Source organism: Phaethon aethereus, assembly GCF_964289735.1.
Source record: "Phaethon aethereus genome assembly, chromosome: 4".
Taxonomy (NCBI): domain Eukaryota; kingdom Metazoa; phylum Chordata; class Aves; order Phaethontiformes; family Phaethontidae; genus Phaethon; species Phaethon aethereus.
The window spans coordinates 64,893,093-64,920,389 of record NC_138578.1 but is presented as its reverse complement, the minus strand read 5'-3'; the positions used below and the strand labels follow the sequence as shown (position 1 = coordinate 64,920,389).

The 27,297-nt window shown below is 41.4% G+C and overlaps 1 protein-coding gene across 1 annotated transcript in view; it reads right to left on the bottom strand.

Moving 5' to 3' along the window:
* Positions 1–13,954, bottom strand: part of CCDC149 (coiled-coil domain containing 149) — a gene marked incomplete at both ends in the record, with an annotated part of 49,166 nt that extends 35,212 nt beyond the window's left edge. The window contains 3 exons of the mRNA XM_081999238.1: positions 3,803–3,841; positions 4,384–4,545; positions 13,907–13,954. Coding sequence (XP_081855364.1) covers positions 3,803–3,841; positions 4,384–4,545; positions 13,907–13,954 — 249 coding nt within the window. The remainder of the gene's footprint in view (positions 1–3,802; positions 3,842–4,383; positions 4,546–13,906) is intronic.
* Between the last annotated feature and the right edge of the window lie 13,343 nt (positions 13,955–27,297).

The following is a 27,297-nucleotide window of genomic DNA, read 5'->3' as shown; positions in this document are numbered from 1 at the left end:
CAGCACACCTGGATGCCCCTCAGAGGCCTCTAATGCATGCAGCATGGGGAACACACAGGAGGAGTTCGAAGACTGTGTGCAGTTACAGGGCTACAATCTCACTGGGATCATGGAGAAACAGTGGGATAGTTCACACAGCTGGAGTGCTGTGACGGAGGGATACAGGCTTTTTAGGAAGGACAGCAGAAAGGTGAGGACGGGTGTTGCGCTTTATGTGAGAGTAGCTGGAATGCATGGAGCTCTGCCTTCAGACAGGTCAGAAGTCAGCTGAAAGCTTTTGAGTCAAGATAGTGGGCAGATCAACATGTGAGCTGTTGTATTGAGCATCTGCTATAGATCTCCTGATCAGGAAGAAGTAGTAGATAAGGCCTTCTTCACACAACTGGAAGAAGCTTCATGATCATAGGCCCTGGTCCTCATGAGGGACTTTAGCCACCCCAATACCTGCAGGTATCTGAACACCATCCCCTCCCCTTTTTTATTGTAAGAATGGTCAAGTGCTGGAACAGGTTACCCAGAGAGGCTGTGGAGTCTCCATCCTTGCAGATATTCAAAACCTGACTGGACATGGTCAAGGGCAACCTGCTCTAGGTGACCCTGCTTGAGGAGGGGGATTAGACTAGTTGATCTCAAGAGCTGCCTTCCCACCTTAACGATTCTGTCATCTTGTGATGTTTAGCTCCATTTAATTAGGTTCCTCATACATGTAAAATACAAATATAAGAGCTCACCAGTGAACATATGCATTGTGACTTTATTCTTGACACATAGCCCCAGTGCAAACCCATTATCTCCAACTGAGTGGTCTCACTAAGATCAAATTAAGCAAAGCGTATTTAGGACTGTGGCCCAGCACGGTCATTTTCCTAACCATGCATTTTACTTCACTTTTGTTTATTCAAAGGATCTCATTTGTATTAAAAGAACTTCCCTTTCATATAGAAGGTCAGAGGATTCACTGATCTGTTACTTCAACAACAAAGCTTCTCCCAAACTGAGGTTATACTGAAAACGTAAGCAATGTGGACAAAAGTAATAGTCAGTATAAATCAAGTTAGAAATCTCATGTATGTTTTTTTCTTTAAGTTTCCCAGCATGGCAACATTGTCTAACAGATATCCAGTAGTTGTTTGCCAATGTCATAAAAAAGTCCTGTATCACAGCAAACACATATAAATGTATACCACTGCAAAATGGTAGAATTTCTACCTGTCTAGCATGCACAACAGAGGCTATGTAGACATTTTAATATGCCTTTCAAAATGGGAAGTCCCTATTGTTTATTATCTCTGGTTAATTTTAACATCAAAATCAACTCTTCATTATTCTTATCCTCCTGAAACATTTCACCCCTCCATTACTTATCCAAAGATTACCCTACGCCTGTTACTACAAGACATAAAACTACCTTCAAGCGCAGCATTTAATTGTGAATGTTTGGTAAGAGAGGCCAGGAAAGCACTGACAGCTCACAGGCTGTGATAACAATGCTAATGGTAAAACACCTACTGCAGGAAAAGAGATTCCAGTAGCACAGTTTCTCATTTCCTGCTTTTGTTGGTTGGCAGAAGGCAATACACATGGAGCAACCTTTGGATTATCTCAGAGATGCGTTCCACTGCACACACAGCTTTGAGAGGGAAAACACTGCAGAGCAGTGCATGTTAAGATACCTATAAGTAACACCGATTTTACAAAAACACATTCTGAGTTAACCTCTTGCTGATAGAAATTGCCTGGTTACGTGATATTTCCATACAAAACATGAAAATTCTGTGTTGCAAAACAGGGAGAGAAGGCACAGTGTGGAAAACAAGGTATTTTAAGAAGTCGCAAAGCGTAACTGATAATAAAGGTGAAAATGAAGAGATGAAGGAGAAGAAAGCAGCAATTCCAACCCAGCTATTACAATTAAGGTTCTAGATTGCAATTACAACAATAATTTCTCAGTTGCGGTAAAGAAAAGTAACAGATAGCAAATTGTTCAGCATATAATGTTTTCATCTCATTTCTGACCACGAGAACAGCATGCACTTTTGTGTCACACAAAATTCATTATAGGATCAGGGTCTCTCTTTTTATAAAGTGACTTGAGGTCACAAACTTCTCCCAGAAGGCAACTAGGCTGCTGGGCAAAAAGGGGATGGAAAAAGTACAAAACAGCACAGAGAACTTCACTCTTTCTTAGATAAGAAAATACTAAGAAATGTACGTACAGTAATAATGGCAAAATATTAATAACTTTATTTTACTATTCTTTGATGCATTTCTCAAAGCAAAACTATACTCTTCTTCAGAAAGGTTGCCCTAAATACTCCATATTATCCACCCTTCTACAGGCACACTTCTCAGGAAAATGAAAACTCAAGAAGTGCATTAACAGTCTATTACAGTACAACCTAACATAAACATTGTCCTTACGGACACCTATAAATGACCCCATTTGACAAGAAGATTTTATTTCTTTCACTGTCACCTAGCATGAATATATAACTTTTTCAGAAAAAAAGAAGACTCCTAGCTAGATTATTAAATGGTTTTCCAGGCACTTACTATGGTAAGATTTGCCAAAACTTAATATAATAGCAGGTTCTGAGTTTATACTAAATTTTGCTAGTATTTTAGAAAATAAGTGTCAGATTTATTTGTTTTGAAGGATGGAAGATGAATTAGAACAACATCCATGGGATGACAAATCTCCCTTCCTACTTAACTCTGTAATGACCCATATACTGCATCATTGGTTGTTTTCCTTTTAATTGTATATTCTTCAGCTCCAATTTTAGTAGTCAGAATGCACAAACCTGTATCTGGTCATAAGCTTTTATTAGAACTCTGCTGAAATAACAGAATTTCAAATAAATTATGCTAAATAATGACAAAGTTAAATGATTCTACACTGAGCCACTGACTTCTTGGAAGCTACTTGTTTAATTGCCTGAAGGAATAATTATATTGCCTCTGAAAGTTTAGTTTAAAACAATCAAAATCCTAAGCCCCTAAAATTTTAAGAAAACAGCAAGTACTATATGCAAACTCCCAGGGAAAGGATGATGACTAGAACTTCCAATCCATTATGAGAACACAATAACCATGATTTAAACATGGTTAAAAGACTTTCAGGACTGGCAATTATGGTAACAACTTTTGTTCTTTTGGGTTGTCCTCTTCTCCCTGCTCACACATTGTGTTTTGGGTGTCATTTTCTCTAAAAACTAAGCTAATTTTAAGACATGACAACCAACACTCAAGAACAAGGACACACTATATGGATCTCCAGAACAAAAAAAAAAAAAAAAAAATATCTGTGAACAGGCAAAAGTTTTTCAGGGGACCATAAAATGCAATTACCATTGTTCTTACATTTATAACTCATAGAGCCCAAGTGACCTGTGAGAGTACCTAATGGAAAACAGTACTAACAACGATAAATTAACAATTATGGAATGCAGACAATGCATTCCCAGATTGCTTTTAAGTATGAGAAGTCCTGTCATGAACCCATTTTAGGACTCAATACAAGAAGGATAAACAACAAGAACAGTCTCAAGTCTCTGTATACTGACCAATTTCAGTCTCAGGTGAACATAAAAGCAATAGCCATATATTCTAATTAATGATAGTTCAGGTATTTCAGAGTGTAAGACATTTAGAGAAAAGCACAAGAAGCCACAGTTTAAAGACTGAGCTTTTCAACAGACAGAAACGCTCACTTTTTACCAGATTTCTAGTTAACATTTCCACACTTTTGCAAAGTACTTTCGTAGCAGATAAAAAAAGTCAACTGAAAAATAAATCCTACCTGTTTCCTCTTTTCAGGTGGAAGGGATGGATCCCCATCCTACAAATAAATAAATGGACATACTTTATTGGCAACTTATTTCTGAAGCCAGCAACTATATTAAGTTTGTGTATCAAATTTTAAAACACGTATTCTAACTAAAATGTTATCAAAATTGTTTCTAAAATACGGCATGTTGATTAATACTAGTAATATTAATTTCAACTCAAAAAATTGTCTTAGGCTGAAGATTTGTTTACATTTCTAGAACAGCAGGTCATTACAAATTTATGTTGCGTTATTTTTCATAACGGTACATTAAGTTGCTGTGGAATAATAATACCGCAGTCAGTTTTTAAATGGAATTATGACTGAAACTAATTTCCTCAGAGCATGCACTGTCTTTCTGTGTCTTACATAACAGGCACTACCTCATCAATGCGGAACAAATGAGTAATAATATGATCAGGGCTGTACAACTGCAGGACTACCGTAAACAAGTACCTAAATGTTTTTACAGCAGTCATTATGGACTTCTTTCCATTTTTTTTGAGGTTCATCCTTGTCCCCGAAATATACAGTATTCATAAAGAACAACCTACAATCAGGTCCCGATACTTCTTTTTCAGAGACTGGTGTTGTTCCCGCAACTGGTTGGCCATAAGCTTGTACTGGTCTCTTTCCTGTTGACAGGTGTCCAGCTCTTTGGAAAGGATTAGCAATGCCTCCTTTTTACTTTCAAGCTTCCTTTTGCACACCAGATACTGAAGAAGAGAACAAAACCAAAATAATTTTAACAAGCTGTTTCTACCCCAGCCAGTACTGGATTTTCTCTGGAAAGACAGAGGAAGACCGTCTGCACGAGACCAAAGTCTGCCACAACTCATCTTAGCCTATTAATAACAATCACAAGAAAGAAATCTGTTGTATCAGAAGCCTGAAATCCATTTGTAAGGCCACATGCTCACCTGAATTCAGCAATTCAAGTTTCTCCTTTTTTTCCCTCATATGCAATAGTATGAGGAACCTCAGAATTTAACCCACAACCCTGGGAAAACTGCTAGAAGGAAGAAGCCTTTGAAAACTCCCTTTTCTACTTCTGTCCACAACACTCAGCTTTCAATTAGCAAGCAGCATTTCCCACGTCATGCCCCCTTCCCTCCTCCTCCTCCCCGCTACCAGCAATGTCCTCTGGGCTCAGCCTCCCACCTGGACAGTGAAACAGGAACATGTTTCAGCAGAAGGGGTAGCATGAGTGGCAACCAAAATTTACCTTGAGTCTGAAACAATTACAGTATGATACCTTTTTGGCACAGGTAAAAGAAGCTAATTCAGCTGTGATAATATACACACCTGCTTGCTGAGTCAAAAGAATGGGAAATAATGCAGGAATATTGCAAACACCTGAACAGGGAGGGAATGCAGAGGTGAGCCTTCCCCTCAAGCCACCGTCTCTTATTGCGGAGGGCTCATGCACAAAGCAAAGCAGAACTTGCAGATCTTAGCTGTTCTGTGTTAGTCTGATCTGCTTCGTTGCCTTTCCCCGCTAAGAGGCAGAGAGAGTAACATGCACATCACCCTTTCCTGCAGTGGCCAAATGTTACCTATCAGAAGTTCCAGGCAACTTTTTTCATTTAATATGATGTTCAATCAGCAGATTCTTCTTACCCATCACTTGACTCTGCTCATGCTAAAGCATATATTTCTATTTCTGATGTTATTCACATAAGACGTGGCACTAAATACTTTCTGAATGTGCTCTGCAAGAGACCAAATATCACAGCAGTCATGAAAACAATTTATAGTTTCATTATATACTTTGACACGAATACTTTGTCATTATGGGCTCCTGCACAAAGCAAGAGCATCAGCACTTCCATACTGTTCAAGTCAGTGCTGTTCTTTGGGACAAAAATCGTTACTCGTATGTACTACTTGCTTGGAATGGACTTTGTTAATCTCAATTTCAAATCAATAAGAAAGGAAAAAGCAAGTTTGGTATATTAGTATAGCCAACGTTTTCCAAAAACGGTAGACGCTTAGTTGCAGAAAAGCAGGAAGGGAATGAGAAAAGCAATCCCAGGAAGGATCTGAACTCTCAGAAAGGACACTTCCACCTTGGATTAATTTTATTTCTGGCAATACTGAAGTTGAAAACCTGCCATAAATTTTATGGATTATGATGCCTTGGCATCAACAAAGGCAACTGTACCTAGGTACTTATGTCCTTACTGATACCTTACACAAATGACAAGTCCCCTGATAAAGCACTGAAAGGTATCAGAAGCTAAACTTTAATATTGTCAGCAAGTGATTATAGTGACATGGTAAACTGCTTCAAACTTGATAAAATAATTCCTTCCCTTACGATGAAATATTCGCCTCTGACAATCTCTCTCCTTTTTTTCCAGTTTCATCTCATGTCTTAGTCAATTCTAAAATACGCCTTCACTAAATTGTTTTAATCAGTTTAAAAAAAGAAACAACAGCCCAAACCCCTGAACCAAGTAGACTGTCCTGTTCCTTTGACAGCCGAGAAGAATGAAGCTGGCCCATCCAGCCAGCGCCTACATGGAGCAGAACAGCCTACCCAATGTATGCAGTGGGAGGGGAGCAAAGCTGAACATCTCGCCTTAGCACACCCAGACCCGCAGCAGGTGCCTCCGAGTCTTGCCACAAGTGCTGGTACATGCAACAGTGTACAACAGAGTCGGAAGCTAACTGGAGCATGTGGATAAGACTATAAAAAATAATACTTATCAGGCAGGAAATGCAGACCTAGTGCTAAACAAATCTTGCTTCCGCCATGAGTCATAGCTCTCTGCAAAGGACACGCTCAAAGCATAAAAGAAGGCTTCACCTTTCACAGCAGCTCTGGCAGAGGCAAGGGAATTCTCCATTATCTATTAGGTTGAGGATAATGAACCATTAATAGATTGTGGGGACAGTTGTATTCAGGGTCTAAATGAAAAGGAATAGTGATTTCCTTGTTTGAAGTATATTTTAACTTGATCTTACATATAAAAACGATAAACTATAGATAAACCTCTATTTTAACTTACTTTAACTTCTATACTCTAATGTGCCATACAGAAGAAAGGGTCTTAGCATCTCTCATCAATGTACTGTTTGGATTTTACTATAAAAATGACTAACTAGAAAACTTTTTGAAGCCATTTTTGCCTTTTGCATATATTGACTTTCCCAAATGAAGGGGATACAAATAATAATAATGTATAGTAATTTGTTTCCATGGGCTTATGGTACAAGAAACAAATAAAGTCACAGCATTTATGTGGAATTTGATTATTCAACAGAGCTATGTTTCCAATTCCCATTACCATTTTGGAAGGAAAAACAAATCATACAAAGACAGACCTCAAAGAGATTATTCAATATATATGCTTCTGATTGTTAAAAAAAAAAAAAAAAAGTACTAATAAACTGATCTAACAACTGTACACCAGAAATGGATTCTACTCAGGGAAATGACTGAGTCCCACTAACAATTTCCCATATATGGACAAATAAGTGCAGCAAAATTGGTATGCTGTCAAAAGGAACATAGGAGTTTGACAGTCTTTTCGGAGCACTGCAAGCAAAAAGGAAAATTTTCTCATATAGTCTGAGAAAAAGCATTCAATAGATGCTCCTGGCATTCATATAGAGATTTCTTCCTCTGCAGCTGAAGGAAAGCCTACATCTCACGTACTGTCTATCAGTGAGACAAACAAGTGAATTCTGTTATGCACTGCAGTTACTAGAAAATATTCCAATTGTCTCTTGTTTCTTTTTATTTGATGTTCCAAAATAATATTTGAGTTTAAAAAACAAGGTTAATCAAGAACCAGCTGCTATACTTTCAATCTAAAAGCTAAAACGTACAACTTTTCATATCTGTCTAGTGACTTTTATCTACCAATTCACTGTTATCTGCAATAAAGCAAATTATAATTGCTACAAGGAAGATCATAATAATTAAAGGAATATATACGACATTCTACATTACTGCCTGAACTGCTTTACAGCCAGATAACTACTTTAGTGAAATTGAGTAAAAAGAGACTGACATTACAGGAGAGTGTAACTGCTCCAAGGTGACCCTCTACATCGAACACTTCCTATTTGTCCATTGCTATTTTTAGTGACAAATCTGGATAGATCTCATTAACAACACCATAGACATGGTCTAATAATCTGATGAAGCTGGGACACTGTCAAGGTTTTAGACTTGCTTTTTTTAAACCAACAAACACACCAAATTCCTATCACAAAATAATTTCTTTTAAAGATTAGCAAATTACTGGCCTATACTTGGGTTTTTAATGGCAATTAGTGCCAAGAAGAAAAATATCTTATTTTCTGAGGGTAAAAGTAGAGATACTATCTCCAAACTGTGCTTTGGAATCACTGTGGATCATATTCTATTCTGCGTTCTCTCAACACTCCAGGACCTAGCGTCCTCCCAAATGACGACGGGCCACCACACTGTACGTGGGCATGGAAATGTATCATCCACCATGCTTTCAGGGAAACCAGGAGCTCTGCTCACCATCTTTTGGCCAAGAGATCCAACTGCTACTGAACTGCCTTAAGTTTTATCAAATTTCTCCTCACTGTACTCTTGGAGGCAATTTTGTTGTGGAAATGACAAACTGAAGAGTCCCAAAACACATTTGTTGACTGTGTTTCAGTAAAGTTGCTGCCCTTGAGTTCAGATTAAACTGTTCAACTTATCTGAAAGAGTCAAGCACTCAAACTCAGAGAAATACACGATTACCGGCCATTTGCCTGCCATCTCATGTCCTCATCTCTGATAAAACCTGAGATAATGCAGTGTCCTTGGTTTTATCCCACAGTATCAACTCTGCTTTTCCTGCTGCCCAGCACTTGCTTCACTACCTACCTCCTGACTGCTGAACACAAAGCAGGCTGGTGTCACACTGATGAAATAAGTGATATAAGCAGCTCCCCAGAACACCAAGTCTTGTCTTGATGACAGTATTACACCACATTATCTTCACTGGTCATTTAGGAATTACCATCATTTGATTTGATTAGTCAAAATAACACTATTTTGTGATGTGGCCCAGCCCCTAAAAGTTTTGTATGCTGTGCTTCAGATTACATTCTTAATTTCTCCACATTTGTTCCTCAACATCCCTGAGGGTATCTTAGTCCAACCTTTTCTCACGGAAACATGAGAAGCAAATGCTTGTTTTGCTGCCTGAAAACCCAGCATGCAGGTCTCTGCAGCACCTTTGCCATAGCTCCTGAGAACTCTGGAGAGCAGTAAGTCACAGCGCCAGCTGTTTTAGCCCTTCCACTCCCTTTTCCAAATGACAAAGCCATTACGATGCCAACCCAATAACCTAGGGACCGCAGAGCATCCGCTGCACTTTGTTCTTCCCTATAGCCACTGGCATTTGCCTGCATTTAGAAAAGCTCTGAAATTAGTGGCTCCAAAGCCTGTCAGGTGCCCTCATATAGGTTTGGTGAATTACATTTCATGCTCTGTTTGAAAAGGCAACAGGACAGAAAGTTAGAGATATACTATAAACATGAAAATCTCACTAATTTTCTTTCCACTTCTCTCTTGTCCATATAAAAAAAAAAAAGCGCAACCAATGGGAAAGGCATGTTCTGCCAATTACAAGCAGGTTAGGTTTCTCACTCTTACTCTGAATTAATGTCTGGAACATTTAGCTGTTTCAACTAGAACCACTGCTCAACAGTTGTGTGTTTGATAAGTAATTCCCCAAAACTCTCTCTCCAATTTTTTTATTTTCTCCTGGCAATTACTAGGAAAGGGAGCTCAAGAGCACAAGCATATCACTTCCCTCTGTGGTGCTGAAGACCATACACAGTTAATAATCAAGAAATAGCCTCTTGAGAATGACAAATTAAATGGAGACTAAATTTCTTCAAACTAATTTTAGGAGGCACAGTCACATATGAGTAGCTGTAAATAGCATACAGTAAATGCTCTAATGTGTGGGAGGTGACAAGGAAAAGAGAAGCATTTTGACATTGGATTTAATGCTAGTAGTTGGCAAATCTGAGGGAGAAGCTAGCAGAAAGGACAGAGGACAACCACTCTAGTCTTACGGGTTTCCTAGGAAACCTTTCTTGCTTCCAGTGGAAAACACTGCCAAAGAGTACATGTTCTCTGAGCAATATTAAATTTGGACTAGTGCCAATGAAGTGAATGGAAGCACTCACTGACTTCAGCAGAAAGGGGACCGAACTGGTTAGAAGTCAGCTCTCTCAAGCAAGGACAGTGGTGGTCTTGCAGGTTATGTAAAAGTGTTCTTTCCCTACCACACACAATCTTCCAGCATTGTTCAACTCATCCTGCCACCTCAAGATCATGCTATGACCTACTCCTTTCTTCATCACAGATTCTGTCATCATCCTTAGATCAAATGATTCCAAGACAGATTACATGGAATTCAGGCAAAAACTGAAATCACACCCTTCTCCACAGCAGAACACACAGAGTTGGAAGCATCTACAACCTTCCCAAAAGACGACCCCAAACACCCTTGAACAAAGTTCATATATTGTGGTTTTTATTCATATTCATGGCATTTGGTTATGTTTCATCTCCCTTATAGACACAGGAAAACTGAGCCACTAAGGAGTTGCGACTCACATGAGTTTGTGTAAGTCAACAGCTTCACATATCCATAAACATGGCTACATGGCTGTCGGACTAAGAAGTAAGCACGGACATTTGAAAACACTTAAAAGCAAAAAACCAAAACTCCGCAATCAAGATTTTGGTGACCAAAACTATTTTCAAGAATTCTGTTCTATTCAGTGAACAGTACAGTATAACCACCTTTCCATGACTGCTTTCTAGCAATGCACTCACCAAAGCAACTAATAACTGTCACACTTTCCTCTCTTTATCCTCTTCCAGATAGGAGAGGTATTCTGTTTGCACCCAGGATTTTATTTTTTTTAGAATAAGAGACATTTGAAGGCACATTCAAAGGAATGGGCTCTTGGGATAGTATTCTGAGATTTATGAAGATCACTTGTTTTTGCAGGCCACCATCTCAGTCCAGCCAGCAAGAAAGTTCTTGCTATGGCTCAGTTTCATTTGTATCAAAAGAGCAGTTATTGACCAGTTCTTCATCCTACAGCTTTACACAGGATTTTAAATATCCTAAACATGGGTCGTTCAGTGGGGTAAATGTTGGACAAAAACCCAGACTCCAAGCAAAAATTGTGTGGTAACCCAACAGAGTACTTTTTATATATACTCATCCACCATCAATACTTGAACTCAGCTTAAGAATGAGCAAAATTTACATAGATTCTTACTCCTGAAGCTTGTTGTTGTGCATTCTGTTTGTGAGATTATCCATGGAAACAATGACTCTCTCTGCTCCTTCACGTATTTGCTAAGTTGGCTTTGTCCCAGTATTCCTTCCTATGTCATCCTATTCAGAGTTAGTTTAATGAATGTTCAAGGTACATGTGGTGCAAAGATTGTTCAGAGTACCTTATGCACACTAGGCCTGAAATGCATGTGGCTGTAGAGTAAGTGGAAAAATACATAAACATGGAAGCAAAAGAACAAGCAACTAGTTAGTAATGAGCATAATAAAAGCAGAGAAAGAGATGTGAAAGGCTACACAGCAAAAGGCACTGAAATCGAACAAAATCAAATGGGGAAAAAAAAAGTAAATATAGAAGAAAACTGGAACACATCAAAAAAACCAAGCATTCTTTTTATCTAATGAAGAATGAAAAGCCAAACTACAAAAATATACAGCTGCATATACAAGTGTTTGTGTGTATATATATATAAGGACCAAAACTACATCCTACTGCTTTTCTTAAGACCTGCAATACCAGACTTTTAAAAATATTACAGTTGTTTTGATGAGTATTTCAATTACTCCTAGCTTTCAAATTTGGAGGACTGAGCTTGTGGAAATTAAAAAGAACATGACGATGGATCTGAACCCACTGGCTTCTGGTCTTTTATACGAAGATTTTGTACCCCATTCTATGTTTTAACTGTCCAGCATCAGCAATGTCAGAGTGTTCACTTAGACAGGGAAAGACATGGTAGCTCTATGTTATCATATATTTTGAAAGCACATGAAAACGCTTATGAAATGCATAGGGAATATAACTTAAATTACCTAGCAGACACAGAAGTGAAGAGGCCTGGAGAAGCTCTGTACCAAGGGATACAGTAAACCGGAAAAACTTATCACACGTTACTTCAGAAGTTAGAGCCACTTTCTCACAGACCCATTAGGATTTTGCAGTTAATGGGTAAATCGCGGGAAGTTAATCACAACAGCCAAAGGAAAAGGACAGCAAAAGAGGGAAGCCCATATCCTGATAGCATGTGCTACAGAATTCATGCAGAAAAACAGGCTGTAAGCCTGCTGCAGGAACAGAGAGAAAGGAAGGAAAAATGGAATATAAATCACTAGGCCTCTAATTGTTCCTGAAAAAAATGAATTGTATGCTCAAATATTTGCAAGAATGTAGCTTAGCACAGCCACTACAACTTCACTACAATCAGGAAGCCCCTAAACCAGAAATAAGTTCTCAATTTCAGGATAGAGTTTTTAGGTTAAATTATATCAAAAGTAAAAAAGTTTCAAAGTAATTTGAAATCATTTTTTAAAGCCAAGAATAGGGACATTTCCTTTAAACACACCTCGTGAATTGTCTCTATCTCTTACCCTTCTGTGTCATGTGACACCACCCCCACCCCAAATAAAACTCCATTTGGAAAATGAGGTGTCAGATGCGACACTGCACGATCAGGATACTATGAAGAGTACACTTTTCACTTTCTTCCAGATTATTTTGTGTGTTTGCAAGCACTGTGTGCATAGGTAGACTCCAGTTCTGGATGTACTGTACTAGCATGGATCTGGGCCCATACAAGCTCCCACTGCAATCACTGGGAGAAGGGACAGGTTCAGGACCCTGCACTCATGCATCTTTTTGACAGGTCAAGGCCTTAAGCCATGCTCACATAATGTAACAGAGGCAAAGCCCTCTTAAAATCAGAGGGATTCACCCATGTGCGTAGTACTCTAGGCCAGCAGACTCAGTCAGGTTGATCTAGGCCCACGCCATTTGCACAGAAGTTTTGTTTGCTAGCTGTAAACATAAAAATACTATTTTTATCAATATGCAAAATTAATGCAATGCAAAAAAATCAGCATGCCAACCTACTTCAAACCTCATGGTTCTGCCTATTAAACAGACTTGACTTTGAAGATATTACTTTAAATTATACTGACCTCAAGTTGTTTTGAGTTTGGTAACTTATCCTACATGAAAATGTGTACCTGTAAACATTGCGGATGTTTAATGTGGACAAAATTTTCTGCTCTTTTATTCTGAAAATCCTCCACCTGTTGAAGCTGATGGCCCCTGTGCCGTTACAGATTCTTCTCCCATTTTATAAATGACACCACAGGTCTCAAACCCCTTTCATTTCTGATTCAAGTGAAGTACGAAAACCACGCATAAGCCAGAGGAGCGAGCGCACAGAGGCAGACCCGCCGCCCACACTGGCTGCCGGGCAGCTGCTGCGGGACCTGCCGCCGAGCTGGCAGCAGTGCGAGGCCCGAGGCCTCAGCCCCACGGGTCATGGCCACAGGTGAACCCCTGGCGATTTCGAACCAACAGCAGGCTCAGCGCCCAACGCCCTGTTTTCCGGCGGCCACAGTTAACACGCGCGAGGTTGGCAGACGCTCGTCCCCGGAGCTTAGCAGCCGCGCAGGGGCCGGGGCCGGCGGCGTGAGGGCGGTCAGGGGCAGGGCTGTGCCACAGGGCAGACGTGGCCGTACAGCTCAGCCTGGCCAGGCTACGGCTCAATGGCCGCCGCCGCACCGGCTCCACCTGCTGCCGCTGCGCGGCTCGGGGCCGCTCTCGGCTCCGGGCCGGGGGTCCCCCTCCCGCCGGCTCTGGCCCTCGCCCCGGCAGTTTCCCCAGGGAGCTGGGCAGCAGACGGGCGCCGCGGCGGGGCCGACCCGCCCCTCTCCCCCGGCCGCCCAGGGAGAGGCCGGTGCCTCCAGGCCGCGCCGCGGAGGCAGGGCGCCCCGGCCCACGGCTGCGCCCGCCCCGCCGCCTCACCTCGCTCACCAGCCCCTGCCAGTCGCTCTCGCTGCGGTGGGAGCTCATGGCTCCGGCGGGCCGCGGCGGCGAGCGGCTCCACCCGCCCCGGTCTTCCGCCGAGCAGCCTGCGGGGAGAGGCGGGGCCTGCGGCCGCCTCTTGCCGGCCAGCCGGGGCCGCCCAGCGGCGTCCCGGGCAGGGGCCTGCTGGAGCCGGGGCTGCGGCGGCCCCTCACCGCCCGCGGCCTAGTGCCCGCGGAGCGCTGCCGGCACCCAGGCCGCCTCCGCACGGCCAAATGACCCGACGGAGTCGGGCAGGGACCGCGGTGCCCAGGCAGGAAGGACGGTCGTCAGGGGAGAGCATGGGTCACACCACAGACACCCGCCTAGGGCTGTGCAGAAGTGCCCGAGATGTGTTTCTTTGTGAAACATTTCTACCTTCTATCTAGTCAAAATCTGCCCTCTTTTAGTTTAAAACCATTACCCCTTGTCCTATTGCAACAGGCCCCGCTAAGAAGTTTGTCCCCATCTTTTTTGTAAGCCCCCTTGAAGTACTGGCAGGCTGCAATAAAGTCTCCCCAGAGCCTTCTCCTCTCCAGTCTGAACAACCACAAGTGTCTCAGCCTGTCCTCACAGGAGAGCTGTTCCATCCCTCTCATAATTTCTGTGGCCTCCTCTGGACCTGCTCCAACAGCTCCATGTCTTCCCTGTGCTGAGGGCTCCAGAGCTGGATGCAGGACTCCAGGTGGGGTCTCTCCAGAGCAGAGTAGAGGGGCAGAATCCCCTCCCTCAACCTGCTGGCCACGCTGCTTTGGATGCAGCCCAGGATATGGTTGGCCTTCCTTGGCGTGCATTGCCAGCTCATGTCCAGCTTTTCATCCGCTGTAGATATTATTTGTATGTAACAAAGCCCCTGCAAATTAGGGGCTACAGACTCATTGTATGTGTAAAGGAAGACAAAGCAGGAGGACAAAGAGGTAGAAAAACATCTTCTCAAAATGTGATAGTGTTACATTGCCCACTTTGGGCACAGATCTCTATTGTCACTCAGTTCACAAGGTGTAAATAATGTAACGACCCAGGACTTGGCCTGGCTTCTTTTTCTCCCTGCTCGAGCAGACTCCTCCACCAGCACTGAAACCCAAGCACAGTACCCACTGGCACTCCACACACTTCCAGATGCCCCCACGGCTCACCCACACCCTCTGCAGCCCTGTGGCCACGCCGCTGCACTGTATGTCCCCGCAGACCAGGTCTACCTTGCCGCACATCATGTGCAATCTTTGTTGTACTCCTAATGTGGAGAGTGCTCCCAGGACTTAGGTTTTCCAGACAGAGTCCAAGTGTAATTGCATGGAGTATTCGAGAAGTTTAACCCACAATTACTCTTTGTTTTAAATAACACAACAAACAGTGCAAGACAACACAATAAAATATGCATGCCTCATTCTTTACCACAATTTCACCACTGTTAGGTTTTGTTTGTGGTTTGGCATCTAGGCACAGTGTCCCTCTATTCTCTAAAATGCCCAGGAGATCCTCCTTTGACAATTTCACATCCCTTCAAGCAGGTGATGCCTTGGCCTTGCCTCTGACAACATCTCTGTTCCAGGTGCTTAATTAACAACTTATATGGGAAGAAACATAGGCCACATCCAAATCGAGCAGGAGCTCTCTTTGAATGTAAAATTAGCGAGTTTAATAAATGCCTGTGGTTATCTCCATATAAAAATATCCAGGAGAGCAGCTAGCTTTAGTATGGAACTTTAGTTTGATAGAGTTCATACATTTTACCTGCAAATTATGAATCAAACTTAGACATTTTCTCCAAATTATAGCCTATTTTATCCAAAATTAGCTGTTCCTCATCTCTAAGCACTCTGTAACTGTAGTGCTCTAGAGGGTACATTTGTCTTTCCTCTTTGTTACATTTTTCTCTGGTTTACATTGTCATGAGTGTGATGTATCACAATCCTGCATATCTTCACAGCCTTCTCAGCAAACCATTGCTGAAAACAGCATCTGGTTTGCACAGGAAAATAGCAAATAATGAAAAATAAATGAACAAGAACCGTAATTTAAACACACTGATTAAAAGAATCATTAATGATATTAGAAATGCCATCATTTTCATAGTATTGTTAATAGTTAAAGCTATACAACCGCTAGTGCAGATGAACCAAACAGAATCTTTTTCCCAGTTCTGCTTCTCATTTGCAGAATTTCTTTCCTCTGTTTTCTTGGTCTTGTAGTACTCCAGACTCAGAATGCTCTTGCAGAAAGAGCTCTGCTTGTAAGAAAGATAACCCTGTAAGAGCCCTAATTTTTGAGAGATGTCACTCATTTTAATCCCAAAGCTGCTTGCATTCCCTACAAACATGAGGTTTTAATTTTTATTGATGATAATTATTCAAATGAGAAGTAAATATTCATGAAAGAGAGGTTATTAAACAAAAGGAGCTCTCAATGTTTCTAGCTCTTATGATTTTATCAAAAGTCTGATGAGAGCTGGTGTTTTTTCAGAAGCGCAAGCTCTTGGATGAGAATAACTACTTTCTTTTGAAGTAAAAGAAGATTCAAGGGAATAAATAAAAAATAAGCTGAAATGTGCCTTGAGTACGCTTGATAAGATCAGAAAGGAAATAAAAGACCCCAAATATGTATTTTCAAGTAATCACTTTTAGTGCCTGATGTTAAGTCTTTTGGCAGCTTCCTCAGCTTTCCTGATCCTCTCTGTCTTACTTACCAGTGGTTACTGCGACACTCCCATGTAGTCGTCCTGGTTGGGACCAGGTTACTCTGCTCGCCTCTAGGCAGACATGTATTGAGATATGGTTCCTGGCTTAACTCAGACAAACAAGTCAAGAAGATGACAGAAAAAAGTACTATGGCCCTAGTTTATAATTAGGAAACTGAAGAGAGAAGCAATTGCCTTGCCCAAGAAAACTGAAGTTTCAAACAAATCTGGAAGGCAAAATTGCAGGTTTCAGGAGTACCAACACGCTGCTCTCATTGCAAAACTAACGAGGTGTCTTGATTCTTCTCCTACCTGCTGCAGTAACTGCTTTTGCACCATCACCTTGCCAACACCAGAAGAATACAGTATTGTCATTGAACGTCTGAGAAAAAAAAGTCATCTCTCAACCTTCCTCTTCAGCTACCATCCCATTGTCTTTGTCTCTAGATCTGTTATCTTCTTTGCTTTCTTCTTCTGTACATTCACTAGATAAACTTATCTGCTTCTAGTGTTTCATCTCCCTTCGCTGTAATTCTTCTTTGTGATCAATCTCACCCTCGGTATCTCAAGTTCATCGGTCTTTTCACCAGATTACCCTCCACTTCTCTAAGCATTTTCTACATTTCATTAAGAAGGCTCCAGGCTTTCTAAAAAAACCTTTTTTGTTTTTTTCCCCTGGACAAATTACACATTCAGAATCAGATCCAAGTTACTGTGGCTTTTTGATGCAACTACTCAGGTAAACATATGTAGGAGATTTAACCAACAGTTTTTACTTGTAGGAGATTTAATCAACAGTTTTAAAACACAGCTTTCAGAAATCAGTGTCTTTGTCAGATGTTAAGAAAGAAAACAGCTAGTTTCTTTATCCATAGGTAAGCCAATGAACGGATCGCTTCAAATTTTGCTGCTTATTTTTGTCAACGTTTGTCTACCGCACTAACATGATAATTACATCCATGTCTGACTCTAAAGAAATATCTGATTAAAAAAACAGTGTAAAACCTTAAGATCTGGACAGGCTACATAATTGAAATGTAATGAAAACATGTAGTGCTTGTCCCCTGAAGGATGATTCAGTCTGATTCTCCCCAGATGTTTCAGGGTTCCATTTAATCAGGGTTTAAATACCTCTGAATAAGGATATAACCTATCATAGATAAAATATCCATTTTAGTACCTTTGGTAATTTATACTGGCATTATTCTATTATTTCATGTTCTTGCTAATCTGATGATAGATAAACACATGCTCAAACCCTCACACACACACTTTGGAGGAAGCATCCTATGTTTGTGGGGGGTACAATTACTTTTAGCATTTATCTGTTCCCCTATGTGTTTTCTTTCCTTTGCTTTTACTTCTCCTTTTTAGAGGCTGCTTTTTGTCCATTTATATTCCAGCTGCGCCATCTCAATTTTCTCAGGTTCATTGCTGGTTTCACTATCCTGTTTCAGCTCTTCTACTTCACATGCATGATCTGTCAGCAGGGCAATATGATCTGCAGATCAGAAGCAGTTTAGCAGTTATTCATTTATGTTGAATCCTTTTGTGCCCAGTCAAGTCCGTGAAGGACACATCTTAGGCAAACAACAAAGATCTTTAAAGTGATGGTGTTTCTTTTTTCCTCTTCAACAGTTTTGGATCTTCAATGCATTGTATTCCTTTGTGTATTAGATGCCGCATGTAACATTAAAATTGGAGACAGTCTTTTTTTTTTTTAAGCTATTATTTGACTGTTAGGTGGTGTGACTGGATACTGGAGTTCAGAGTAGAGTAGCGCTCTCCTCTGCAGAGAGAGTGGAAAGAAGAGAATTTGTGGGAAGAGACAGGAACAGACTGTGATCTGCACAAACCAGCTCTGTGCCCGCGCTGGGGCCGGCTCCTGGCAGGGCCTGGGACCCCGCAGGGGCCCAGGCTGGAGCAGCCTGTTCCTGAAGGACGGCACCCGTGGGGGGACCCAGGCTGGAGCAGTTCGTGAAGAACTGCAGCCCGTGGGAAGGACTCATGCTGGAGAAGTTCACAGAGGACTGTGTCCCGTGGGAGGGACCCCAGGCTGGAGCAGGGCAGAGGGTGAGGAGTCCTCCCCCGGAGGAGGAAGGAGCAGCAGAGACAACCTGTGATGAACTGACCACAACCCCCATTCCCCGTCCCCCTGCGCCACTCAGGGGGAGGAGGGAGAGAATTCGGGAGTGGAGTTGAGCCCGGGAAGAAGGGAGGGGTGGGGAGAAGGTGTTTTAACATTTGGTTTTATTTCTCATTACCCTACTCTGACTTGATTGATAATAAATTAAATTAATTTTTCCCCAAGTTGAGTCTGGTTTTGCCCATGACAGTAATTAGTGACTGATCTCCCTGGCCTTATCTCGACCCACGAGCCTTTCATTATATTTCCTCTCCCCTGCCCAGCTGAGGAGGACAGTGACAGAGCGGCTTTGGGGGGCACCTGGCGTCCAGCCAGGGTCAACCCACCACAAAGGACAACTCAGTAGGAACTAGAAGATAGCAGTAAAGAAAAAAAGTACAAAATCTCAGAAGCCTGTTTTAAGGCCTTGTCATTACAATTGAATATAGAGTTAGTGTAAATGAATTCTGTTTTCCCAGAGGCATCAAACTCCTCCTGTCAAGACAGTCTCTCAAGAGAGACTGGAAAGTCTCTCGCTGCCCTCCTTCTGCATTATTATTATTTCCCTTAAAATTTCTTGCTATTGATGTAACTAAAAATCCAATATAAGATCAGAGAAAATATTTTGTCAAGTGACTCAGACAGGCACAACTGATGGCTACTAAGGAAACGTGTACTGCATTTTATGTTCCTCTGAGTGCACTAGAAAAATGTAAGAAATAATTCATTTTAGTAAGAAATCCAGGTGGGGAGTTCAGACCACTTTCTGCTACTATGAAATTGAAGAGTGACCTAGTACTGTCATCAGATCTGACATATGAGTGGCTTTTCAGACTTGTAAGTTCATTTTTCAACTGGTGGGGTATATCAAATCCCTGAAAGCTGTCTGACCATTGAGGAGACATTTATTGCTGTGACCACACCAGACTCTTCAGCACAAAGACCACCACTTTATAGATGTGGTCAATACTCGGCAGACTGTAAGCAAAGAACAAGGTGGGGATCATAAAGGACAGCCAGCTATCCTGTGTTTTCTAGTCAATTTAGAGGGAATAAAGAAAGAAAGCCCACTGATGAAGGGCACAAAAATTAAATTGAAACAGAACTTGTTGAGAATATCACAGCAAAATAATTTTCCATTTGAAAATGTCTGTCTGGAAAAACAAAATATATCAGCTTTGCTATGCAATTTTTCTGTGTTCATGAGGAAATTTCTCATCAAACCCTGACTGCATGCCTTAGAATGAGCAATAGCACCATACAGAGAAACTGAGCTCAAGTTTGCCTGTTTTATGTTCAAATTATGCAGACTTTTGGGGCTTCAACCTCAGTGCTTTCTAAGTGAAGTTTAGTGAGCTTTCTTTTATCTTCCTAGAAGCTCCTCTGGTTAAGAAAAGCAGTTGTATCAAGGAGCTGAAGCTTGGGTTTCTACATCCCAGATAAGACCATAACTGGAAAGATGTAACCTCCCTCTCTTCACATAAATACTTAGTTATAAAAGTGCAACAGGTTTAACAGAAGAAATTAAGACATCTCTTTCTATGTTCCAGGTTTGAATCGGATGTAAATAAATTGAACCCTGTAGTTATCACAGGAGCCATTGGAGTAGATGCTGTTCTAGAGTCACCGTCTCTTTGCCCCTGCCACTTTCTTGTATCGGTGATGCTGCCTGCTTTGTTTCCTGTGTGACTTCTAATTGCTCAATGTCACATAACCTGATCTTATACCTAGTATTTCTAGCTTAGGAGCTCTTTTCAAGTATATGCCTCCCCTTAATACTCTGGACAAGATGAAGATATTAAGTAAAAGTTGTAAGGTTATTCCAGAATTTCATTTGCCTTATACATTTAACTGATGAGATTATGATCCTATTAAATTATTATTCCAGTGAAAGTAGATCTATACCTTTAATTTATTTATTGCTGCTTGTTTTACCTTTGAATTTTGTACCTTTTTCTTTTTATTCTTGGTTCCTAACTGTTTATTTTTAAAATTTATTTTTTTCCTTCATGCTTATTTGTCACTGAATCAATTTAAAATATAATCTCCTGGTCCTAGTGAGAGGTCATATGTGGATGGTATGTTTATTTATTCATTCTGACAAATGGTGGAGCCACCAAACAGTCAGTACCAAGCAGAACCCCATAAAACTGGGATAAGATAAGGGCTGAGGGCTCTGACGTGTTCAGCAGTGGGCAGAAATCACAGGCTGAAGTGAGTACTCTCCCTGGCCCTTGCCTCGTCCTGCATAGGCAGCTTGTAGGGACAAATAAAAATTATGAAACAGCTTCTTAATCACAACTTTAAGCCAAGCATACTGAAATGAATGAAAATGGATTTCAATTGATTTGTATATGCCATGCGTATCTGTGGTACCTTCTTTAGCCATCTGTTTTATATCTGCCTTCTTTTGCAAGTGGGATTCCTGAAGCCTGCCAACAGGGCACAAAGGGTAGTTTTGAGGGTGTATACTAGCAATTTGGTGTGGTTAGCTGTATACAGAGAAAAGAGGACAAAAGATTCTCAGACCTCAGCTGAATAGGTCAGACTCTACATGTTTTTGCCAGAAATATTTCCTCCATGAAGGGTTTTCTCCATCATGGACTTAAAAGTTTTGTATCAAGATTCTTGTTAAGTAGAAGCATCTTCGCTTTACATAAATATGTACATTTAAAGGCTGTAACAAATAAAATTCACAGGTACTTTCACCACTGGAGGTAGGGGCCAAAAGGATCACACTGTTTAAGTAACTTTAGAGCTAGAAGATGTGGTAAGACCCATGGCAGAACTTTAAATCCTACAAGGAGCCTAATTCCCATCCAGACTTTAAGATGTCTGGCCTTTCTGCTTTAAAAGAAGCAGTAACTCTATCATCTAGCAGAGTGTACTGAGCAGTGGGGCCCTTTGTTGTTTCCATGTTTGAGTAGGATGGCAGCCAATTTGTGTACGCAAAGAATGAGACTTTGGTGTAACATTGCTAGTTTTCAGGATCCTCCTATGAGCTTGCTGTGGTGCTCAGATAGAGTTGTGCTCAGTTCTAGACTGTTTCTCAGTCTATTCCTAAAATAAAGAGACAAAAATCCACACACTAAGAACAAAGTCAAAGCCTGGTTAAGGCACTTCTTTGGACATTTTGCTGATGGAGAGTGCACTCTGCTCTCTCCAGCCCTCCAATTCTGCACTGTTCATGGGTTTCGCTAACAGCACAAGGTAATTTTTCTCAACTTTAGTAGTTGGGCAGATTCTGACGCACCAGGAAAAAGTATCTGTTTCAATTTGGTATTTAACAAGGTGCACAGATGGTGTTAAAAAGCAGGTAGAAGTGGTTAATCACCTGTGAATTTTAGGCATTTTTCTGCTCTCCATAGAGGACTTTAGAAGTGCATTAACTGCATGGATTTCTCCATGATGATTTGCATTATCATGGTTGTTTCCAATCAATCACCCCAGAGAGGTTTGCAAATCTTTTCATTTGAAAGCGGTGAAGACCTGCCCATGTCCGCACTCCTAGCGCAACAAATGATTTGGGACCTGAATCGTGTGGTATTCAGTATTCGCGTTCAGGCATATCCGTACCTCATCGCACCCTGAATTGTTTCATTTTACTGACACCATCTGTTTCTTGTGCCTAAACCAATTTGTATTCCATTTCAAGAGTTGTCCCCTATGCTCAGCTTTCTGACCTTGTAAATCGATCTCCTGTACAGTCTGTAACAAATACTTTCCTGAAATCTGGATGAATTATGTCAACTATTTCATCTTTATGAATTCAGCAATGCATTGAAATGACCCTAATACATTTGTCATACATGATCTTCCTTTAACAGAACCATGCAGCTTTCCCTTTACTAAATCACACCTCTAACTGAATTGTAATCTTCGCCCTTATAAATGTTTCCATTATCTTGCTCACTACTACAGTCAGTCTTACAAGTCTGTATTTTGTTGGGTCTTCCCAGTGCCTTTTTATGACAGCTACTGAAGCCACTGAATGGTGAAGTGCATTTCAGGTAAAGATGTGCTCCTTAAAAGAAGAAGAAAAAAATTAAAACCTAGTAAAAGGTACTCGTGGTGTTCAATAGTAGTTTTAGAAATTCAATTAAATGAATGGAGAATAAATGCGGATTTCTGTATTGCTGGCAGATAGTGGCATTGATGGATCATGGCATAGCCATTCTCAGTATGGCCAGACAATTTCACTGTATAGAATTTTATATGGCTACAGCTAAAATTCAACGAACTGATTCAGAAGGTTCAGGATAAACTATAACAATAAGTTAAGCCCTTAAATCGATTTGGTGTTTTGAAAGGATAAGGAGCAGCAAGATGTCATCTTCCTTCACAGATGTAACTTTAACTGGAACTGTAAATTCAAAGTAGAGTATTGGGGGATAAGGGTATATCATGTGTGATTTAAGACCCATCCTGGAAATCAGTGAGGATTTGAGTACACCAACTCTAAAACATAATTGGAGCGTTATAAGAGTCCATCCAGAAAGTTAGGAGGATATTTTTTTTGAAGAATAAAGATAAATTTTCTATCTTAAAGAGGCTATTTTTGAAGAGTGCTGGGCAAGACGAGAAAAGAAAATGACTGTGAAAGAAGCAGCAGAGGCATAGATAACCACTCATCCTACAATCCTCTCAAGATACGAGCTGGGGATGATTTCTATCAACGACTTCCAAATATAACATTATTTAGCTTTCATTATGTTGTCAATCTAATTTGAATGTAAGTTATTCAGAGCACGTGGCTGTTTTGCCTTTGTGTTTGCCTGTAAAGTGCTGCGCACCCCAAGCCAGGAAAAAAGAGACCATTCTCGGATTAGAGGAGATAACGTCCTCATTGAAAGTCCCGTGTGCAAATGCTTGTTTTCTAATCACCTTTGTGAAACCTGCCCCTGCTACACCACACAGAGCAATTCTTCTTCAAAGTAAAAAGAATTGCAGCTTATTTTATAGTAACCCTGAGACAGCCTCCCCACTTATGAGGAATGGGAGAAACTCCTGCCAACTTACATTAGTTTCTAGTGAAAAAACACCTGAACTCCCAAGATTTGGCTTTGGTGATGACCTGAAGTTCACAGAGCTCTCAGTATTGAACAAATTCCATGTTTGAGATGAAATCCTGAATTCACACTGAAGTGAAATAGAGTTTTTTCATTGATGTTAGAAAGGCCAAGGTTTCAATCCTTCCCTTTGAGACAGGACTTATAAAATTTTTTGCATGCTGTGGCATGGTTACATCAGAATTTTGTGCTATAGATATAGGCCATAAGTAATACAGAAAATATTACCCCTAGGGCTGCAAGATCTAAGATAGTCACTGTGACCTAGAATAGTAGCTTGTTATGTGCCAACAAGTCCATCTTCCTTCTCTTAACTCTAAAAAAAAGGATAAAAGTTTAACTGAAGGGACAGTTAGAATCTGAGAATGTGCATCTATGTAGCCTTTATTAGCCCACTGGGTAATTTTCTAGCTCTCAGCTTCCCTTTCCCTTTTTCCCCCTCTCTACAATAAATCTACTCTAAATTTCCTTATTTTTGTTGCACTGGCTCTTCTTCCTCCTCTTTGTATTTATTTTGTATCTCTTTCTGTCTTTGGCTCTAGATGGGCCCTTTTTCTTTCTGACTTTATTTTATGCGTCTCTCTTTGCGCAGCTTTCCATGCTCCCCACCCTAGGGCCTGACTGAAGGACTAGTTCACAGTTATGAAAGTCCAGATCAGAGAGGCTTTCCTCTCCTGAATCCCCAGATCTGTCAGTCGCTTCCATCTCATTCTCAAATGAGGCCAGAGTGAGGACTGCTGTCTCTGCTGTAACTCTGGCAGTTACTTTTGGGCACGAGGTGCATTTGCAGGTTGATCAGAAGCCATTGCAGAGCATCGTGAAGAAAGCACTTGCGAGGCACTACAGCACATCCTACCCGAGCCTCCAGTACCGTGAGTCAAGGACAAAGTCAGTCCACAAGAGTAACTACCAGCAGCAGGCTGAGCGGCACGCTCGGACCAGGGTGCGAGCAGAGACCGTGTGTGACAGACATGGATCTGTTGGACAGACATCAACGTGCTGTTGGACCACCGCCATTCCCAGGAGGACTCTGAGCGATACACAAGAGCTGGGTCCAGCAGATCAGTCCACGGCTCTCACAGAGAGTTCACTCCACTCCCTGCGAGGGTGGGCTGGGTGTGTGAGACAGGACTTCTTTGGAAAATGCCAGCTAATGATGGAAAGCACAAAAATTGACCAAACAAGATGAATACCTACCATATAAAGCTAGGGATGTAAAAGGGAATAGGCTTGAGCCAAGCCAAGAGCATTGAATATCGAGCTGAGAGTATAGTGGGAACAGTTTAACATATGAAGACAATACTGTTTCCATCTCAACAGATGAAAAAAGAAAATGAAACAAAAAAAAAAAAAAAGGAGGCTATTACTTGGGGAAAAAAACAGAGGATGGTTTTTGCCGTCATACAATAGGATGTACATCTTGGTGGTGTGCTGTATTCCAGTTCTGGGAGCTGAGCTACCCTGTGTTCACAGCAGCAAGAGGTATCTCTGGGCACGTGAAGCAAAGCATGGCATGTCGGAGTGTGGAGCAGGTCAGGTAGTGGTGACGGTGTGCAGCTGCAGAATGTAGAACGGCTCCGTGGGGAATGCCATCCCGCCAAGCAGCACAGGGAGTCAGCAGTGAAGACTGCCAAGGGATGAAGGACAGGCACAAAACGGAGGAAGAGGGCTAGCGATGGTGGATTGCTGTGGTACTCTTTTCTACAAAGGTAGAACCAACACCTGAACAACTTTCAAAGGGCACAGGAGCAACCTGGGCAACACCAAGATGGGCTGAAAGTGCATTCCCACAGCAGAGTGAAAGTGCTAGGCTGCCATCCACCAGTGAGCAAGTGTGGGTGCAGGTGTTAAACACCTCCCCAAGGAACAGGAGAAAGTGCTACAGGAAAGCTGAGGAGAGGCAGATTCTTGGGAGAGCAGTGGAGACGAAGCTGCTCAGCTCCCAGCCCGGACAGAGGGGCCCTGGCATAGAAGAGCGAGCTGCACACTGCGCGAACTACACGGAAAATCAGCGCCGTTATGTGATCCTACGTGCAAGTAAAAGTGGCAGGAATTTGTGACTTTTTGGTCTGACTCACTATTTTTTGGCTTCAGGTGGGCAGCAATAGTATAAGCAGTGCTGTAATACATTCTCTGCTCAAGGATCCATTCCACATATACCATACTTTCACTGAATTTTACAATAACTAAGCATATTAGCAAATGATACTAAAAAAGTGATCAGTGGTAAAAGGAGGCAAAAACTTCAGGAATTTGAGCAGCCCACAGGACAGCATTTACCCTATGGCTTATCTACATAAAAGGCAAAGAACTGTCCCATGCAGGATGCACCAGAGATGTTTCCCCACAGCCATCCTGTTGCCAACAGCGCTGTGTAGCCAAACAGTTACCTGGACCACGTGTATTGCACCGGCAAGAGCCGATGTGGGAGTGAACCCCCCCTTGCATTGCCTGGTAGGGTCATGCCTGCCGCTACAGCTACCATTTTTTTTTTTTGTTAGGGGAAGGATTTAAATCAGCTCCCAAGTTTTACACTGGCATAATGTTAGGATGAAGGCAGTTAGTAACCTGTGGGGAAGAAAACACTGACACAAAAAATAAATAGAAATGAGGTATTCTGTTACAGTATTGGAGCTTTTCAACCCGCAGGGGTTATTCATGTAAATGAATCTTGTACTTACTCTGTCAGGGAACAGAAATTAATAGCACATGAAGAAGTAAGAACCAACGATCTTAAAACCCCAGATGAAATCAAACCACACAAATCAGATCCCATTCTAGATTTCGGGACCATGGTCTCGATCAGAGAGAATTTTTCTTCTGTAAATAAAGTTGTTAAACGTGAGCCCGTATTTGGGTGACCATTTTGAACTTACCTCTCAAAACAGCTGAGGTGTTTGGAGCATGGTTTTTCTTTTGGATTATGCCCATCACTGCATAAAGCTGAAAGCTTTATGATTTATTTGGAGAGCATGTGAAGGTTTGATTGATTCCAGAGCTCTATTGGCATAGAGACTTACTGAAGTGTGCTTTCAGGTAAACATAGTTGGCTGTTCAATGCTACCACATGGGCTATCATCATTCCCCACAAAAACTAACAGCACTTCTTCTGCTTAGCTATGACCCTAAACAACGTGTAGAGTTGAACTATGAGAGGGAATACCTCCCATAATTCCATTCTGAAAATGTGTGAATCACCAAATCTGAAAAAATACCAAAATTTAGATTAATACAGCAGTAAAAAAAAAAAAAAGTTTTTATATCATTGAAAGTGATCACAAATAAGAGAAATCACTGTTGATATCAACACCATTGGCAATCCAAATATCTGGAATTTATGGGCTGCCTTGTCATCTGCTCATTGTGATTTTTTTCTCTTTGTCTCTGAACACTGAGTTTCCACTAGCTCACACTTTCAAACTGTTTAGAGACAATACAAAAGGAAAGTGATGAAAAGAAGGAAGATTTTTCCTTGGTCACT